The sequence below is a fragment of the Cervus elaphus genome, chromosome 22 (genome assembly GCF_910594005.1).
Source record: "Cervus elaphus chromosome 22, mCerEla1.1, whole genome shotgun sequence".
Lineage (NCBI taxonomy): Eukaryota > Metazoa > Chordata > Mammalia > Artiodactyla > Cervidae > Cervus > Cervus elaphus.
The window spans coordinates 40,282,053-40,301,599 of NC_057836.1; the positions used below are offsets into that span (position 1 = coordinate 40,282,053).

Consider the following 19,547-nt stretch of genomic DNA (forward strand, 5'->3'; position numbering starts at 1 on the left):
GATTTGAATTAATATTTTGTTAAGAATTTTAACATCTACCTTCATAAGAATTCTTGGTCTGTATTTTTCTTTTCTTGTCATTTGGTTGGTATTGGTATCAGGACAGTGCTGACTCATGGGATGTGTTGGGAAGTATTACCTTGTTGTGGGCTGCATTGTATCCTCTCAGAATTCATGTGTTGAAATCCTAACCCCTAGTACCTCAGATTGTGACAGTATTTGGAGATAAGGTCTTTAAAGAGGTAAGTTGAAATGAAGTCATTAGGGTTGGCCCTAATCCAATATGACTGGTGACCTTAGAGGAAGAGGAAATTAGGACCCAGACATCCTCTGAGAGAAGACCATGTGAAGACAGAGAGAGGACGGCCATCTATAAGTCAAAGAGAAAGACCTCAGAAGAAACCAGTCCTGCTGACACCATGCTCTCAGAATTCTAGCCTTCAGAATACTGAGAAAATAAATTTCTATTGCTTAAGCCAACTAGTCTTTGTTATGGCAGCCCTAACAAACTAACACGTACTTCTTTATCCATTTTCTGGAAGACTTTGTATGGAATTTTCATTATTTATTCCTTAAATTTTGGATAGAATTCACTAGTAAAGTTATCTGGACCTGGAGTTTTTCTTTGGGAGAATGTTAATTTGTTGTTCAGGTACTAAGTCGTGTCTGACTATTTGTGACCCCATGAACTGCAGCACACCAGGCTTCCCTGTCCTTCACTATCTCCTGGAGTTTGCTTAAACTCATGTCCTTTGAGTGAGTGAGGCCATCCAACCATCTCATCCTCTGTCACCCTCTTCTCCTCTTGCTGTCGATCTTTCCCAGAATCAAGGTTTTTCCTAATGAGTCAGCTCTTTGCCTCAGGTGGCCAAAGTATTGGAGTTTCAGCTTCAGCATCAGTCCTTCCAATGAATATTCAGGGTTGATTTCTTTTAGGATTGACTGCTTTGATCTCATTGTCCAAGGGACTCTCAAGAGTCTTCTCCAGGACCACAGTTTGAAAGCATCAATTCTTTTTTTTAAAAATTATTTATTTTAATTGGAGGCTAATTACTTTACAATATTGTAGTGGTTTTTGCTATGCATTGACATGAATCAGCCATGAGTGTACATGTGTTCCCCATTCTGAGCCCCCCTCCCACCTCCCTCGGCATCCCATCCCTCAGGGTCATCCCAGTGCACCAGCCCTGAGCACCCTGTCCCATGCATCGAACCTGGACTGGCGATCTATTTCACATATGATAATATACATGTTGTTATATTCTCTCAAATCATCCCACCCTCGCCTTCTCCCACAGAGTCCAAAAGTCTGTTCTTTACATCTGTGTCTCTTTTGCTGTCTCACACAGAGGGTCCTTGTTACCATTTTTCTAAATTGCATATATATATGCATTAATACACTGTATTGGTGTTTTTCTTTCTGACTTCACTCTGTATAATAGGCTCCAGTTTCATCCACTTCATTAGAACTGATTCAAATGCATTCTTTTTAATGGCTAAGTGATATTCCATTGTGTATATGTTCCACAACTTTCTTACCCATTCATCTGCCGATGGACATCTAGGTTGCTTCCATGTCCTGGCTATTGTAAACAGTGCTGCGATGAACACTGGGGTACACATGTCTCTTGAAAGCATCAATTCTTCAGCACTCAACCTTCTTTATAGTCCAACTCTCACATCCATACACAACTACCAGAAAAGCTACCATACTTAGCTTTGACTATATGTACCTTTGTCGACAAAGTGATGTCTCCTTTTTAATACACTGTCTAGGTCTGGCATAGCTGTTCTTCCAAGGAGCAAGTGTCTTTTAATTTCAAGGCTGCAGTCACCGTCTGCAGTGATTTTGGAGCCCAAGAAAATGAAATCTGACACTGTTTCCAGATTCTCTCCATCCATTTGCCTTGAAGTGATAGGACTGGATGGCATGATCTTTATTTTTTGAATATTGAGTTTTAAGCCAGCTTTTTCACTCTCCCATTTCACCTTCATCAAGAGGCTCTTTAGGTCCTCTTCACTTCCTGCCATTAAAATGGTATCATCTACATATCTGAGGTTGTTGATATTTCTCCCAGCAATCTTGATTTCAGCCTGTGCTTCATCCAGCCAGGCATTTCGTGTGATATACTCTGCATAGAAGTTAAATAAGCAAGGTGACAATATACAGCCTTGACTTCTTTCCCAATTTTGAACCAGTCCATTGTTCCATGTCCAGTTCTAACTGTTGCTTCTTGTCTGCATGCACATTTCTCAGGAGGCAGGTAATGTGTTGTGGTATTCCCATCTCATTAAGAATCTTCCACAGTTTGTTGTGATCCACATAGTCAAAGACTTTAGCATAGTCAGTGAAGCAGAAGTGTATGTTTTTTTTTAATTCTCTTGCTTTTTCAATGATCTGGCATATGTTGGCAATTTGATCTCTGGTTCCTCTGCCTTTTCTAAATCTAACTTGTACATCTGGAAGTTCTCGATTCACATACTGCTGAAGCCTAGCTTGAAGGATTTTGAGCGTAATCTTGCTGGCATGTGAAAAGAATGCAATTATACAGTAATTTGAACATTCTTTGGCATTGCCCTTCTTTGGAATTGGAATGAAAACTGACTTTTCAAGTCCTGTGGCCACTGCTGAGTTTTCCAGTTTTGCTGGCATATTGAATGCAGTGCTTTCACAGCATCATTGCGTTGTTTTCCTCTGTCTCTTTGCTGTGATCACTGAGGAAGGCTTTCTTATATTTCCGTGCTATTCTTTGGAAATCTGCATTCAGTTGGGCATATCTTTCCCTTTCTCCTTTCCTTTCTTTTCTCTTCTTTCCTCAACTATTTGAAAGGCCTCCTAGGACAACCACCTTGCCTTCTTGTATTTCTTTTTCTTGGGGATGGTTTTGGTCACCACCCTCTACAATGTTACGAACCTTCATCCATATTTCTTCAGGCACTCTGTCTAACAGATTTAGTCCCTTAAATCTATTTGTCACCTCTACTGTATAATCATAAGGGATTTGATTTAGTTCATACTTGAATGGCCTAGTGGTTTTCCCTACTTTTTTCAATATAAAGTCTGAGTTTTGCAATAAGGAGCTCACATGATCTGAGCTACTGTCAGCTACCGGTCTTCATTTGTTGACTATATAGAGCTTCTCCATCTTTGGCTGCAAAGAATATAGTAAATCTGATTTCTATATTGACCATCTGGTGATGTCCATGCGTACAGTCATCTCTTGTGTTGTTGGAAGAGGGTGTTTGCTATGACTAGTGTGTTCTCTTGGCAAAACTCTGTTAGCCTTTGCCTTGCTTCATTTTGTACTCCAAGGCCAAACTTGCCTCTTATTCCAGGTTTCTCTTATTTTCCTACTTTTGCATTCCAGTCCCCTATAATGAAAAGGACATCTTTTTTTGGTGTTAGTTTTAGGAGGTCTTATAGGTCTTCATAGAATCGTTCAACTTCAGCTTCTTCGGCATTAGTGGTTGGGGCATCGACTTGGATTACTGTGATGTTGAATGTTTTGCCTTGGAAACAAACTCAGATGACAAAGATAAAAGAAAGTTAAACAACAAATTCAATTTCTTTAATACATATAGGCTACTCAGATTATCTGTTTCTTAAGTGATCTGTGGTAATTAATGTTTTTAAGAAACTTTTCTACCATCCAAGATATAGAATTTCTTGCCAAAAAGATATTCATAATATTCTCTTATTATCCTTTTAATGTATGTAATGTCTGTATTTGCATCACCTCTCTCATTTTTATATGGCAATTTGGGTCTTTTTTTTTTTTTTTTCTGTAATCAGTCTGGCTAAAGGTTTATCAATGTTATTGGTTTCTCAAAGAACCACCTTCTGTTTTCACTGATTTTCTTTTTCTGTTTTCTGTTTCATTGATTTCTGCTCTGATCTTTATTTTTACTACTATTATTGTTTTTAGGTTTTTAAAGGTTGAAGTATATGTCATTGAGATTTTTTTTTTCCTCACAGAGGTGTTCAATGCAATTAATTTCTTTTTAAGAGCTGCTTTTGATGTATCCCACAAATATTGATATGCTTTATTTTCATTCAGTTCAAAATACTTTCTGCCTTCAGTTTTGATTCATTTTTTGACTCTTGTGGTCAGAGAACTTACTTTGCATGACTTAAATCTTTTTAAATTTGACATGTTTTATTGACCTGAATATGGTCAATCTTGGTAAGTGTTCTTTGTGTACTTGAAGAGAATTTGTATGCTGGTGGTGTTGGACATTCTAATAATATCAATTAGGGCAAGTTGGTTTGTATTGTTGTGCTAGTCCTCTGTATTTCTACTGATTTCCTATTTCTTTATCAATTATTGAGAAAGGAGAGCTTTATCTTACTATAACTGAGACTTTGTCTATTTCTTACTGAGTCCATTGTTTTTGTGTCCAGGCATTTTGAAGTTCTGTTTTGAACAGGATGTAAGTGGGAAATCAAGGAAGAGTTTTGGGGCACTTAAGACAAGTAGATAGGTGGTATGAGTAGTAGGTAGGTAGTATGGGTAGGTAAAAGGCCTCCGGGTTATGTTATTTTGAGTATAAGGAACATCTGGCCCACATGTTGGCTCTGACTAGAGTGATTTATTTTTAGATTACTCTGCTCAGAGAGTAACTGCTCCATCTAGGTTACAGTATCTATTTTAATCAAAGTAAAGCACATATCAGAATAAAGAACCAAAAGAATTATCAAAAATATTAGGTTGAATCATATGGAGTTGACATTTGTCTTTGACCTACAAAAATGGTAATTTCTCATAAAGCAAGGATGTTTGTTCATTTTAGTATTGTTCAGAATAGTGAAACACTGAGAGTAATCTAAATGTCAAACAGTAAATCATGTCACAATACTGGAAAATTAAAATTAAAGTTTTGAGAGATTATTTAATAACTGACTCCTTTTGTGTCCTCATCCAATTTTATAACTTTAAATTCTATCTATACATGCCAGCAACTCCAAAATGCATATCAGAAGTCCAGTAGCTCAGAAGATCCAGACTCAGACATTCAATTTCCTGTTCACCATTTTCACCTGGATGTGTAGTCAATATCTGAAACTTAACATGTCCAAAACTGAACTCCTCATCTGTCTTTAAATCCTGTTCTCCCCACATCCTTACTCATCTCAGTTAGTAGAAATTCTAGCCTCTCCTTTCCCATTTGTTCAGGTCTAAATCCTTGGAGTCATTTTTGTTTCTGGTTTTCACATTTTTATTGGGGGCCACCGGGGAGGGGGCCTGTCCTTGTCCACAGAGGAGCTCACAGTTCTTCAGCCATTTCAGCCATTCCAAGGCTCTGAGGGTCTGGGGGTGGCCAGGCATGTTCCCATCATCTTGAAAGAGCACTGGGTAGGTAGGTGTAGGGTGTGGCCTGGTTGATCATGATGGTGTACTTAGTTGTGAGCTGAGTGTGGGCAGAATTAGAGCGAGGCCTCTGGTGGTGAAAGATGCCACCAACCTGACATTCTTGAGGAAGGTGACGATTCCAGTGGCTCTCCTGGTTTCCCTTGGGGTCATTTTTGACTGTTCCTCATCCCTGATATTCAATCCATCAGGAAACTTTCTGACTTTAGCTTCGAAATATATCTATACCCAATGCTTTTCACCACTGTGACCACTGAGGTCTTCTTTCTCTTACACTGAAAAAGCCTCCTGACCTTATAATAACTGTAGTTAGTCAATATTTTAAAGAGCAGTGATGAAAATTGTATACATCTGGACTAAGTTCAAATGAACATGGCAGACAGTGTCAGCTCTAAATCATTACCTCATAAAGTTTGGAGACATTTGCTCACTATCTTCTTATATTCTCCTGCATTTTCCTACTCCCCTCCTTCGTTTCCTCCTTAACTGACTATAAGGAACTAAACTCTTTGGAGCAGTTATTAATTTATTGCCCCATAGCAATAAAAATCTTGCTCTGCAACAATGGAGCTAGACCTTCTTGTAAACACTTCTCCTTTGACAGGTGGCACAGTGTTAATCTTTGTTAATAGAATGCACTGGAGAGGCTCTGGAGGAGGGAGCTTCTCTTCCAGGCTCTGCCGTGCTCCCTCCTGTGAGCTCCTCCAGTGTGCAGCTCCTGGCCCTTGTGGAAAGTGAAAGTGAAAATTGCTCAGTCGTGTCTGACTCTTTGCAACCCCATGGACTATAATATGGTCCATGGAATTCTCCAGGCCAGAATACTGGAGTGGGAAGCCTTTCCCTTCTCCAGGGGATCTTCCTAACCCAGGGATAGAACCCAGGTCTCCTGCACTGCAGGTGGATTTTTTACCAGCTGAGCCACGACAGAAGCCCTTGTGGTCTCAGAGGCTAACCTGTTGTGGTAGGGAGGCTTGGGCGGCTCTGTAGTGAGCTTTACTGGTATCACACCTCTCCATGGAGGGCTTCCCCGGCACCTTCTTCTCCAGTGGCTTCCCAGCAAGTTCTGGGCTATGCCACCTCTCCAAGGATGTTTCCTGGCACCTGACAGCAGATTCCAAACAAGTGCAGCCTCTCAGTAAACTTCTCTGCATCTAGTGGGCTGTGCTGTGCCCTCTCTAATGAAGTCTGACTCTCAGCCTAAGTAGGGGGGGCTCTTGGAGGTTTACCTTACCTCAGCCCTAGTTAGTAGCTGCTCCCTATATATGCTGTTTTTGTATTCTTTAGAGTTCTTTTTATTGCTCAGTAGCAAATCCTTCATCATTCCAGTTTCTTATCGTAGTAGTCTGTGATGGTTAATTTTATGCATCAACTTAGCTGGGCCATGGTGCCCAGATATTTAATCAGACATTATTCTGGAAGTTTCTTCTGTGATGGTGTTCTTCAGATGAGACAAACATTTACACTGGTGGACTTTGAGTAAAGCAGATTACCCTTCATAATGTATCCAATCTGTTGAAGGCCTGAATTCAGCATAGACTGACCGTTTGAGCAAGAAGAAATTCTGCCAGTCAGCGATCTTTGAACTTGAACTACAATTCTTTCCTTGGGTTTCCAGTCCACCAGCCTAACCTGCAGATTTTGGATTTACCATGGCTCCACAACTGTGTCAGTTGATTCCTTAAAATAAATCTCTCTCTCTACACACACACACACATATCTGTACACTGTGTCAGTTGATTCCTTAAAATAAATCTCTCTCTACACACACACACACACACACACACACACACACACACACACACACACACACACACACACACACACACACATCTGTACACATCCTTAGCTCTGTTTCTCTGGATAATTCTAACAGTTCTAAACATTAAACTACCTCTCTTCATGGCTCCACAACTGTGTCAGTTGATTCCTTAAAATAAATCTCTCTACACACACACACACACACACACATCTGTACACTGTGTCAGTTGATTCCTTAAAATAAATCTCTCTCTCTCTACACACACACACACACACACACACACACACACACACACCTGTACACATCCTTAGCTCTGTTTCTCTGGATAATTCTAACAGTTCTAAACATTAAACTACCTCTCTTCAGATTGCTTGTGGTTTCTGTCTCTTGATTTGGATCCTGACAAATACACCATTATTTCCCCCTGAACTCCGGATCCACATGTGCACCTATCCAACATCTTTACTTGGATGTCTAACAGGCATGCCAAACTTACAGCCAAAAGGAAGCTCTTGTTCTTCCTGCAAACTTGTTTCTCTTACACTTTTTCCAATCTCAGCTACACAACTCCATTTTCAGTGTGGCTTTCCCTGGCTAACCCAATTTACAATTGCAATCCCATCTTTAAGCATCCCCAACCATACTTTCAATCCTTCTTCTTTGCTTGTTATTAATTCTCTAATTACTGTTATGTATTGGGCTTCTCAGGTGGCTCAGTCGGTAAAGAATCTGCCTGCTAATGCAGATGTGGGTTTGGTCCCTGGGTCTGGAAGATTCCCTGGAGAAAGAAATGGCAACCCACTCCAGTATTCTTGCCTGGAAAATTCCATGGACAGAGGAGGGGTCCATGGGGTCACAAAAGTGTTGGACATGACTTTGCGATTAAACAACAACTGTATGTATTACTTGTCATGTTTATTAGGTAATTGCTCCATTAGAATATAAATTCCATAAAAGCAGGAATTTGATGTGTGTGTGTGTTTAAACTGCTGTATGGTCATAACCTAAAGTAATGCTTAACATGTGGTGAATAATCAATGCATCTCTGCCTTTCATTTTTACTAAGGACTGCAGTGCTAGTTATTTTTTAATGTCTTGTATAAGAAATACTACCCTTTCCCAAATTCATAAATACATTCTACATTTTCTTTCAAAAATTGTTTTGCTGTTTAGATTGTTAAGCTAAGAATTGATTTTCCTGTATGGTGTGAGATAGGGTTCACATTTTCTTTCTTTTCTTTTTACCGCTTCTGGATAACCAGTTGCCCAGCAGATATTTCTTGTGTGTGTGTGCGTGCTTCGTGGAATTCTTCAGGCAAGAATCCTAGCGCACGTTGCCGTTTCCTACTTCAGGAGATCTTCCCGACCCAGGGATTCAACCCGCAACTACACTTGTGCCTCTTGCACTGGTAGGGGGATTCTTTACCACTGTGCCATCTGGGAAGCTCGTATTTCTACTACATAATGGTTTCATGTAACGGTTTTGTTGCTCTACTTTCTGGAGTCACTGGCCCTTTGCACTACTCAATATTAAGGTTCTACAATAATGAAGCAAAACAAAGTATCAACCCCACAGTTTTATTTGTAAAGAACAAAGCATGAAAAGTCATATTTAAATGTACTCCAAAACCTGAAAAACCCACATCAGTTTCTCTGATACATATGTTAAAGTGCTTGATATCACAATACTTTTTAAATTTTAATTATGTTCAGATGAGAAAAAAATCCAGTTCTGATGCATTTTGTTAACAATTCAAAGAAAAAAAATATAATTTAAATGCAGAAATGCATATTTAAAAAAAAGATACACAGGATACATTTATACATGGTTCAAGTGTAACACAGAATTCTTTCTATATGTTTAACACCCTCATTTGATTGACAACAGGAACTCTCACCATATCTCTCTACTGTTAACAAGATCTGTCTGGTGTTTGGAATAAAGACTGGGCCACACACAAATACATTTAGGTAAATATGTCAAGCATAATTCCCTCCCACATAACCCAAGGATACCCTGGAGTCATTCAAATGAGGAGAATGTTTTTGATGATTTTTTTCACTCTGATATTAATTGCTCAGTGTGATACCTTTCTGGATCCAATCTTTATTTTGTCCTTGAGAGGACAATCAGGTCTGCTAAGATCTGAAAGGATGAGGTTCTCCTTGGATTATTCTGATCACACTCCATTGGTACCCTCCTTCAAAAAGCTTGGAAATCAGTTGGATTCAAGAGTTGTTTTTTTTTTGATCCAAGAGTTTTATAAATGGATTTTAATAGGAATAAGAGACCTAGTAGTTTATTATTTGTTTCTCCTTTTACACTAAAAGGTAATATAACAAATACTTATACAAGAAACATGGACTTCAAATGACATGGATGACGTGGAAATAGAATTCATTTTATAAAAGTAGAGAAGATCTCAAGACTCCATTCTCAATCAATGAAGGTGTATTAATACTGAAATATAAATAGCTACAGTTCAGATTGTCCTTCCAAATGGTGAAAAAGATAGACTAGTTTCTATAAACCTCACAGAGAAAATACTCAACAGTTCTCAAAATGAAAATCTACTGAAAAATCATAATTCTTAGCAGAAAGAAGCTATTTTATAATTAACAGCTACACTCCCAGTGCTGTCAAATAAATATTTCCCTGGGCAATCTGAGGTCCTTGTCTGTTGCCTCATGTTTCAGAGTATCTCAGAGGGTCAGCATTCACTATACACAAACTGTTATGTGTAGTCTCCATCCCTCTTCCACTTCCATTTACATACAACAGTGCTTTATTGCCAAAAAAGGAAATATGAGCAATTCAGTATTTCCCCTGTATATTCATACAGTGTGACAGAAGTTCACTAAAATGATTTCTTAAAAAGCCATGTTAAAGTAAATACCACAGGGTTACAAAAGGTACAAAGTGTATGAAATATTTAAAATAAAATTTAGAGGGAAATCATAAATTTTGCAAGCTTTTGGTTTCTTCTATCAAATTCTTGCCACAGTGGGAAAGAGGAAGGGAGGGTTGGGAGGCCTTCCTTTTGTTCTCAGTAGCCCCATTTTCTCTACTGAGAACCCTACTTTATTCTACTCCACACTGAGCCTCAGTCATTTTAAGGTGCAGATGAGCCCCCAAACAGAACACAGTTTCAGGGTCTCACACATAATACCAACACTGTTGTAATGTCACTATATCAAAAAGGTTATTATTAGGAGTTTAAGAACATTTGAAAAACACTTGGAAGATAAGTATTTCAAGAGGTAACATTTTTGGCAATTTAATATTAAAATAATTTCTTCTTAAGCTATTTTGTGAAAATACTAATCATGACTCCAGGCACAACTTTTAATTTATTTTGAAGAAAAAAGTCAAATTTGATTTTTGTATACTTTAACTCTGAAGTATGATGATATAGCAATATACTAATTTATTAACAGCAAAAAGTATACCTCTGAGTGACTTTCCAAAGTCAGGTCGGAAGGCTATGTATACTTATATGTACATTTATTCTAAGAGTTCTGCTGTTGTCCTGCTCAAAATAATTTGATACTCAAAGACAGTTATAAGCCATGTTAAGAATTGTCTTACTTCTTTAGAACTGTATTTCTTACATGACCCCAAACTCTGCTTAAGTATCCTTTTCATTCATCAACTTGGGTTCTAAGAGCTTATTGTTGTTTCCATCCAAATATTAAATTTTTTCTGAAAAGCCACCATTACCCATTACTAGAAATATTCAAAAGAATGGGCTATAGGGCATTCGGGCAGCTCATAAGGAGGTCCCCAGGGGTCTGAAGCACTGGCTTTATTACTGGACTGTGTATGGACTTCCAAGGTGATAACTCTAAAGGGCACAGCATTCTAGAGGATGTGTCCATTCTGGTGTGATTTCTTCTTCTGAAACTGGTCATTTCACTACTGTAGTCAGATAATAGAAAATGGGATGAAACTTCAGGTCAAACTCTTGGAGGGTATTACTTTCTAAAGTAATGGTTTTACTCACAGGTCTGAAATCCAGTTTTACTCCTAGTTTTGTTTTTGGCTGTGCCATAAGGCATGTGAGATTTTAGTTCCCTGATCAAGGATCAAACCTGGGTCCTCAGCAGTAAAAGTGTGGAATCCTAACCACTGGACTGCCAGGGAATTCCTGCTCCTACTTTTTATAACAGGTGTAATTTTCTATAACTTAAGGATAATTTGTTAAAATGAATATTAATCCCTATAAATTATTACTATAAATGAATATTAATCATTATCTGCTACCTATATACGTGGATGAATTAAGATCCAAGGGTAGAAAGACTTAATATGAATGCCTTGAAAGCCAGTCTCATGTAGCCTGGTATAATTAAAAAAACATGAATTCTACACCCTGTGTCGTCACTGACCAGGTGTGCAGGTAAGTATTTAATCTCTCTGATCCTTAAGTCTTCCCATCTGTAAAATGAGAAGGCTAGATGAGATGACTTAATTCTAGCATGCTAACCTAAGTCACCTCTCTGTTTGCCCAGAATGTGTCAGAAGCAAGGCCTTTGGAAAAGGTAACAAAAACAAAACCCTAGGTTGGATCATTCTATGGTTTCTCATCATTGAAACAGTAAGCACCTGGTGTGAAACAGGTTCTGGATATGTCCCATAATAGACTCTCCATGTCCCAGGGGTAGCCACACCACTGTGGACAAACTTTAGCTGCAGGCAAACACATTTCTGGTCTACCCAGGTCACCCAGAACCATCTTAAACCCTTTCCATGGTTTCTAAATGCTGCCTTCAGTTCTCCCTTACCTCCTCAAGGACTCAGTCACATATTAAAAGGGAGTGTGCCTTGGCTGAATACAGTGTTTGATAACGGGAGTGGGGCACTTAATTCACTAGTTTCTTCCTCAAGAGAAAAAGGGAAGCAACACTATTGGCTAAAGCCCAGGACCCTCAGATAACACAAGGGTCCTGAGAGGCCATGACTTTGCTTCTCAGTCACAATTGGGAATAACCTGGAGCTCTGCTAAGGCAATTTCACTGCTAACAACGTGGAAATGTCTAAATTACTTACAAGACCAACTGTAACATGAAGACTTACGGTAACATACTAACACTGTATTTAACTTCCTTAAAAAACACCAAATTGGAAAGTTACTCACAACGTTTGGTCTTCCAAACTGTTGCCTCTTGTTTTGCTTCCATTTTGCCAGTCTGCGTAATACTGGCTTTTACCTTCCTGGGCCAGCAGTATTACATTTTCACCCCTGCTTACAAAGGAACATACAGCTGGCCCTGAAACACCCAGAAAGGGTTCATTCTTTCTCTCTTCTTCTGGTATTTGCATTATCATGGTCAACAAATACTTTCACAAAAACATTCCAAGCCACACAGAGTCCTCCTCCTTCTTAGACATTCTTTCCATTTCCTGAGGGGGGATGGGCACTGGAAGAGGGGAGGCGGGTGATTGGAACCAAACAAAGACAGTGTTTGTGGTTATTCTTGAGGGGTAAGGGACCACTGCAGGGTTGAGATGGCCAAATTAAAAGTATAGAATCAAACTGCTGTTTGCAGTTTTTAAGACTGAGGCCAACACTCTGAAATTCACATCTCCCCAAAGTACCTCAAATAACAAGAATAAAAATGTCAAAGATGAAGTTAGTCTAGGCTAATCTTTCCAAAGTGTAAAGAAGTTAATATAATCCCACAATTTCATATGCTTCTCAGGGCTTTGTGTGTTCTCTTTTCAGTTCAGCCAAGCTCCTGGGGTCTAGTATTTAAAATATTTGAATTATATCTTTATCTTGTGCTGATGAAAAAATTTTTTCAAAAGACTTGGAAGAGTGGCTCAATTCAAATTATGAAACCATCGGAAACTTAAAAGATGTAAATGAGGGCTACTCTCCCCTACAGTAGGTAAACTGTTTACATTCACAATATAAAGGGTAACACACCAGGATGGCTGGCGAGTACATAACAATGCTTTCTGGATTCCTTTGTGGTACCTGGAGGAAAATAAAAAGCCCCAATGGGTTGTACTATATTTACATGTTTACTGGCTTCTTCCTGACTAGCACCACTCTCCCCACTACCCAACTCCCAATACTTTTAAGCTACTGATTTTAAGTTACAGGAGTATTCAATCTAAGAAAAGTCTTATTAGAGTAATAGAATTTCTTAAAGAAGAGAGCATATTTACACACATCTAACACATGAAAATACTCTATTTTATACTAAATTCCAGGTTCAAATGAACTACAATACAGCATTTTGCCTTGTCTGCAGTGTGAGGACTGTTCACATTGGGGGACATGCTGTGCCGCCCCTGCAGTGACTCACTGCCTTGTCAGACAAGTCCAAATCCGTCCCCATTGTCGGGGAAGGTTCAGGAACAGGGTTCTGGACTGAGTTTCTAGCTAATTGGGTTACACATCCACTCCTTTGATGAGTGAGCCTTCTAAGACTATGGTGAAGTCCTGAATGGTCTGCAGAATGCGGATGAGGGAGTTGACCGTCATGTGATCTCGCAGGAGGGCGCTCTCCTCATACATTCGGGTGATGGCAGGACACTCGGCTAACAGAGGAATCCACTGTGGGAGCAGGCGATCTCTGCAGACCCAAACAGAAACAAGTCCTGAGCACTGCTGCCCTGCTGCAGAACTACACACACACACTGGAGCTGTGGACAGGAAGGTGAGAGGCTGAATGGGGCGAAATCTAGCCAAGCTCTGAGGTCACCAGAGAGAAAATCAAAGTCAAGTAGTTGGATATTACTGGTTAAAAATGTAATGAAACAGTGTACGCTAAGGGGGAAAGGAAACCCATCAGATTCTAAGAGTGAGTCTGCACAAATTGGCCATAAAGACTTAGATGTGGTAAAGATATTCTCTATTCTGATTCTACCTCTTTTAAAAAGAAGCAGAATGTCATTTTGTATTGTTTAACAGAGATGTTATCTAGACATCTGTGACAAGTCATGCCAAAGTAGACCTTTTGGGAAGAAAGACTCCATTAAATTGTAGGGACTAGCACTTAAAAAAAAATTTACACAACATAAAAAGGTAAGGAACAAAATCAAAGCAGAAAAACATTAAGTAGATCTTATAAACCAAAAGAAGTGTTGCATTGATCTAATAAATCAAAACAGTGAGAGAAAAGGAGATAAGGATAATGCTCAAAAGGAACTTAAAAAGCACAGCTGAAGTTGGACGGCTTTTATTAAGAAGAAATATAGAATTTAGCTCAATAAACCAGCTGTTTCAGGAGGACAGGATCTCAATCTTTAAAGTTTCCTGATTAAACTGACATTAGTATCTGTCACTAAGTTGCTTAGACACCCTTGCTGAGCAGCTCTCAGTATACCTTCATGACAAGGCAGCTAGGCCATCCTACAAGAGGTGTTGGGGCTTAGAAGAAAACAAGCATTGCACAGATAAAAAATCTTCTAAGGGTCTGTGTGGTTCATTTCTTACAATTCTGAGAGCTGTTTTAAAATTAATGGATTGCATAGCTCCTATGTGTCATTTTACAAAAAGAAAGGGGTAGAAAACTGTCTTAAAGAGACTTTCCATGGTAAGAATTCTACAATGTCATCAAATTTAAAGCAATATGGTAGTGTATACACACTATACAAGCTCTGTACAGAAAATATGTATGTGTGAATGTGCTGGTGTGTCTAATTACCTCCACCTGTCTATGGCGCAGTACTGTGTCACGGTTCAGAGCCTGGGGCTCTGGGGTGAGACTGGGTGTAAATCTTGGCTCTGCCTCTTTCTAGCTGTGTGACCTTGGGAAAGTCTGTTAACTTAACTGTGCCTCTTCTACTTTCTATTTTCTCACCTATACAGTGGGGATATTGCTTGCTACTTCATGCAGGGGTGGTGGTGAAGTGATAGGAGGGTTAAATGAGATAATACATGTGAAGTGCTAAGCATAGTGCCCAACACACAGCAAACACCCAATAAACAGGAGTCTCATAAAACTTGGAATGGAGGAGATCAACCAGAGAGCTTTGGAAGGGGCATGGTCTGGTATAAACCTTTCTAAGTTCTTGTTCAACACATGACAAAGACAGGGAAAGTCAAGAACTGGCTTAATACCGTGTTCCAAGGCAAACTAAGATCTGGAATTTGCCATCCTTCCCAATATTCCGGGGTGCAGTATTAATAGCATTTACATAGTGACAGAAGGTTTTGCAGGATGATTTCTGAATGAGGACATCATCTTCATTATCTAGAATCTGGTCAGTGGTTTCAAAATAAGCAACTGCTCTCTCTGGGGAAGGAAATCAGAAGCATATCACAATACACATTAATACTTCATATACAAAAAGAGGAAACAATTTATTCTGGAAATACTAATGATTCTTTGCATTATAGCCAATCCTAAAACCAAAACCATTATTTTATCATTGGTTTCACAATATATCCTAAAGGCCCATGTTTCCTGGTAGAACAATATGCTCCCAGGAATTTATTTTCTAGTCTAGACTACACTCTACATGGTTGGAAAGCTTACTCTCTTTAGCATACCTTCAAAAATGGCAACTGATAGCAAAGAAAAAAATAAACATGGTCTTGTCTGTTAAGACTAGATCCTTCTAGGAGGAAGTAGCAAAGACATGGTAGCCATTGAGGTGGAGCCCTTTGAATCAGTTATAAAATGACTGGCTAACACTTTGCAGCAAAATCCTTGAAACAGAACTCCTTCAGTAAATCTGAGGAAGAGTTATTAATATACATATCAGAAGCAGGACTAGTAAGATTCAGTGCATTCCAAAAGGAAAAAAAAAACCCAATCTAGGGGCCTAGCTCTGTCCACTTTCCTTTCTTTGTCTAAAAGTTCAAATTTGGATAAAACCAACTACTTCATTCAGATCTTATTTATAAAACATGAAACAATTAATCATCCTGTTAAAGAGACTGAATTGTAGAAGAGCTGCATAGCAAAATAAAGAATACAAAGTTTGGGGAGCTAGAGAACCACATTCTAATCAAACTTTCCTGAAGATGGAAACATTCTATATCTTCAAGGTCCAATTCTACAGCCCCTTGTAGGGCCAGTACGACTGAGGGAGTAAATTTAAAATTTGGAAAAGACCCTGATGCTGGGAGGGATTGGGGGCAGGAGGAGAAGGAGACGACAGAGGATGAGATGGCTGGATGGCATCACCAACTCGATGGACGTGAGTTTGAGTAAACTCCGGGAGTTGGTGATGGACAGGGGGGCTTGGCGTGCTGTGATTCATGGGGTCGCAAAGAATCGGACACGACTGAGTAACTGAACTGAACTGAACTGAATCTAAATAGCCACATGTGGCTACTGGTTGCCATACTGGATAGCACAGAATTAGAGTAATCTTTTTAAAACACAAATTATATCATATTCCTCAGCTCCCTGGTAGCTCAGACAGTAAAGAGTACACCTGTAATGCGGGAGACCTGGGTTTGAACCCTGGGTTGGGAAGATCCCCTAGAGAAGAGCATGGCAACCCACTCGAGTATTCTTGCCTGGAGAGTCCAATCCCCATGAAGAGAGAAGCCTGGTGGGCTACAGTCCATGGGGTTGCAAAGGAGCTGAACACGCCTGAGTGACTAAGCACACCTTATCTCCAAGTCTTCCCATTCCATTCAGGATAAAGACCAACTGCTTCCAAAGACCTAGAAGGCCCTCCACAACCTGGCTCTGCAATAAAAATCCTCTCTCCAAATACCCGCCCTCTCTCCCTCACTCTGTTCCAGTCACACTCACCTTCTTGCTGCTCTACAGAAAGCCAAGCACAGCGCCACCCTGCTCTGGCAGGGCACTTGTCTCAGCCTGTGGTGCTCTCCTCCTGGCATTCACAAGGCTCAGTTCCTCACGTGTCTGCTCAACAGTACCTTATCAACAAGGTCTATACCTTCCTAATTAAGAGTACTCCCACTCCGTTTCCTTTTGCCTTGCTCCATTTTTGTCAGCATCAATGATGACCTTCCAACATATCAGATAAATTACATATCTGTTATGAGTTTGTGCACTGTTTGCCCTCCTGACCCCACAAAGATTCTAAGTTTGTCAACCATAGGAATTTCTGTGTCTTGCTTACTTTTAACTTGAAGTGTATACCTTGAGCATCTAAAATAGTTTAGAATATTGTGAACACACACACACACACACAGATATATTTGCTGACTGAATGAAAAGCACAGACACTGCTTATTTGATATTTACTTTGAAAAACATATACCCTTATCACTAACCCTTATTTGCTCAAATTCTTGGGTTTTTTGAGTTTTCTAAGACACATTTCAATGACCTCACGACAATGTACACCAGCTTTAATTTACCTATGAAGTCCCAGATGAAGACATTCTTGTGAAAGATGCGAGCTGATTTGAAGCCATGGTGGAAAACTTGCTCAAGTGCTGCAACTAAGCCACTCTCTCCACACAGCAACACAGTGAGGCTTCCTCTCTGTGAAGAGTAACACACAGTGCCAGAGAATAAGCTCCTGCGTTGATGTTGAAGAGAAACAGTAGAGGAACAGTGCTGAGGGTAGCCATGAAGCATGTTTTTGCAGCTATTAGGAAGCTTGACAATTAAAGCACCTTTTTGTTGCCTTATGTATCGTGTATAAAAGCGGCTTTAAAATCCCACCATAGTAAGTTTCATAGCCCATCATACCTCTTTTTCAGGTTTGTGGAAATGTTTCACAATGTTGTTCACAGCTTCTCCAATTCCTTCTTGGATCTGTCCTGCGTTGGGTTCTAAAAAATAATGAACAATGGCAGAAATTTCAGGCAAGGAAAATAAACCAAGTACTACAGGACATCAACTGTGCCTGCCTGTGCAGGAAACACTTCACCAGGGCAGGCTGCCTTGTCAGGGTTCCATGAAACCTGCCTTGCCAGTTTGGTAAAATGAGGCATATTGACAGAATGGAAAATAATCTAAGAGACCCCCAAGACTCAAATCCCAGCCTTACCACTCAAAATCTGTAACTATAGTCACCAATTTTAAGTATGTAATTTGATGAGTTTTGGCAGAATGTATAGACATGTAACCACTATAATCAAAATACAGAAGATTTCCATCAACCCCCAAAAGTTCCACTCTTCCCCTTTTCAGTCAATTCCCTTCCCCAGCTTGTAACCTCGTAACCCCTGTCAACTACTGTTCTGCTTTCCATCATTATTATATAGCCTTTTCTAGAATTTAATAAATAGAATTGTATAATGTCTACTTTTTCTCACCTGGCACAATCCTTTTGATTCATCCATGATGTTAGCTATATCAACAGTATTGCTGAATAGTATCCCACTGACTAGATATATCACTATATGCTTATCCACTTACCAGCTGGTGGATATTGCGGGTGTTTCCATTCTGGCTATTATGAATAAAGCTGCTTGCAAAATAGGAGTATGAGTCTTGGTATAGCTATATGCATTCATTTCTCTAGGATACAGATATCTAGTTTGAGATTTCTGGGTGAAGTGTATGGTTAGTACATGTATGTATCTTTATAAGAAATTGCCAAATGGTTTTTCCTTTTGCATTCCCATTGTAATATATGCGTATTCACTGTTGTCTATCCTCTTTTTAGCTATTCTAGTGTATGTGTGGTATTAAGTTTACTTCTAGAGGCAGAAAAGAATTATGGATTAAGGGGATCATTTATTAAAGAATAAGGGAGATTGTTAAAGACTATATCATTCTAATAGTTAATATATCACCATATGCTAACAAATGGATATAGAATAATAATATCTAAGGAAATTGCTTTGTTAACTAAGGACCTCTTAGGTACCTCTTATTAATAAGGTACCTCCAATAACTCATGGTTATTGTCAATGAACTGAAATAAAACCACTTCACTGTCTCTTTAGTTTTCTGTGGCTCCTGTAATAGATGACCACAAATTTAGTAACTTAAAAAAAGGAGAAATTTCTTCTCTCACAATTCCAGAGGGAGAAGTCAGAAATCAGTATCAGTGGGTAGAAATCAAGCTGTGGACAGGGCTGTGCTTCCTCAGGAGGCTCAATGGAAGAAGTTGCTCCTCTTGAATGCCTCTTCAAGCCCAGGTGGCATTCCTTGGCTTGTGCCCACATCACTCCAGTCTCTGCCTCCATCTCTCTATTGTCTTCTCTGTGTGTCTAATTTCCTTTTGCCTCTCTCTTATAGCAATACATGTAATTGCATTTAGGGTCCACCTGGATAACCCAGATAATTTCCCTATCTCAAGATCCTTAACTTACTCATATTTGCAAAGATCCTTTTTCTAAATAAAGTAACATTTACATATCTCAGGGATTAAAATTTGATACTCTTGGGAGACTAAAGACCACATTAGTATAAACTAGAAGTTTATGTGCTATTAAAAATGGCATGTGAACACAGGATCCTATCTGTAGAAGTCACTTTTTTATGTATTTTGTCACTTCTATAGGAAGTTTGGGGGTGGG

The 19,547-nt window shown here is 39.3% G+C and overlaps 1 protein-coding gene and 1 long non-coding RNA gene across 7 annotated transcripts in view; one reads left to right on the forward strand and one right to left on the reverse strand.

Moving 5' to 3' along the window:
* The window catches only part of LOC122680042, a 42,373-nt gene that overhangs the window by 6,280 nt on the left and 16,546 nt on the right, over window positions 1-19,547 (forward strand). The window lies entirely within an intron of this gene.
* Window positions 8,688-19,547, reverse strand: part of DENND5B (DENN domain containing 5B) — a 206,919-nt gene continuing 196,059 nt past the window's right edge. For all 6 annotated transcript variants that reach the window (XM_043880881.1, XM_043880884.1, XM_043880880.1 and 3 more), the window contains 4 exons: window positions 17,767-17,849; window positions 17,430-17,556; window positions 15,204-15,378; window positions 8,688-13,713 (listed from right to left, as the gene is read on the reverse strand). In XM_043880881.1, coding sequence (XP_043736816.1) covers window positions 13,530-13,713; window positions 15,204-15,378; window positions 17,430-17,556; window positions 17,767-17,849 — 569 coding nt within the window. In that variant the 3' untranslated portion in view covers window positions 8,688-13,529. The remainder of the gene's footprint in view (window positions 13,714-15,203; window positions 15,379-17,429; window positions 17,557-17,766; window positions 17,850-19,547) is intronic.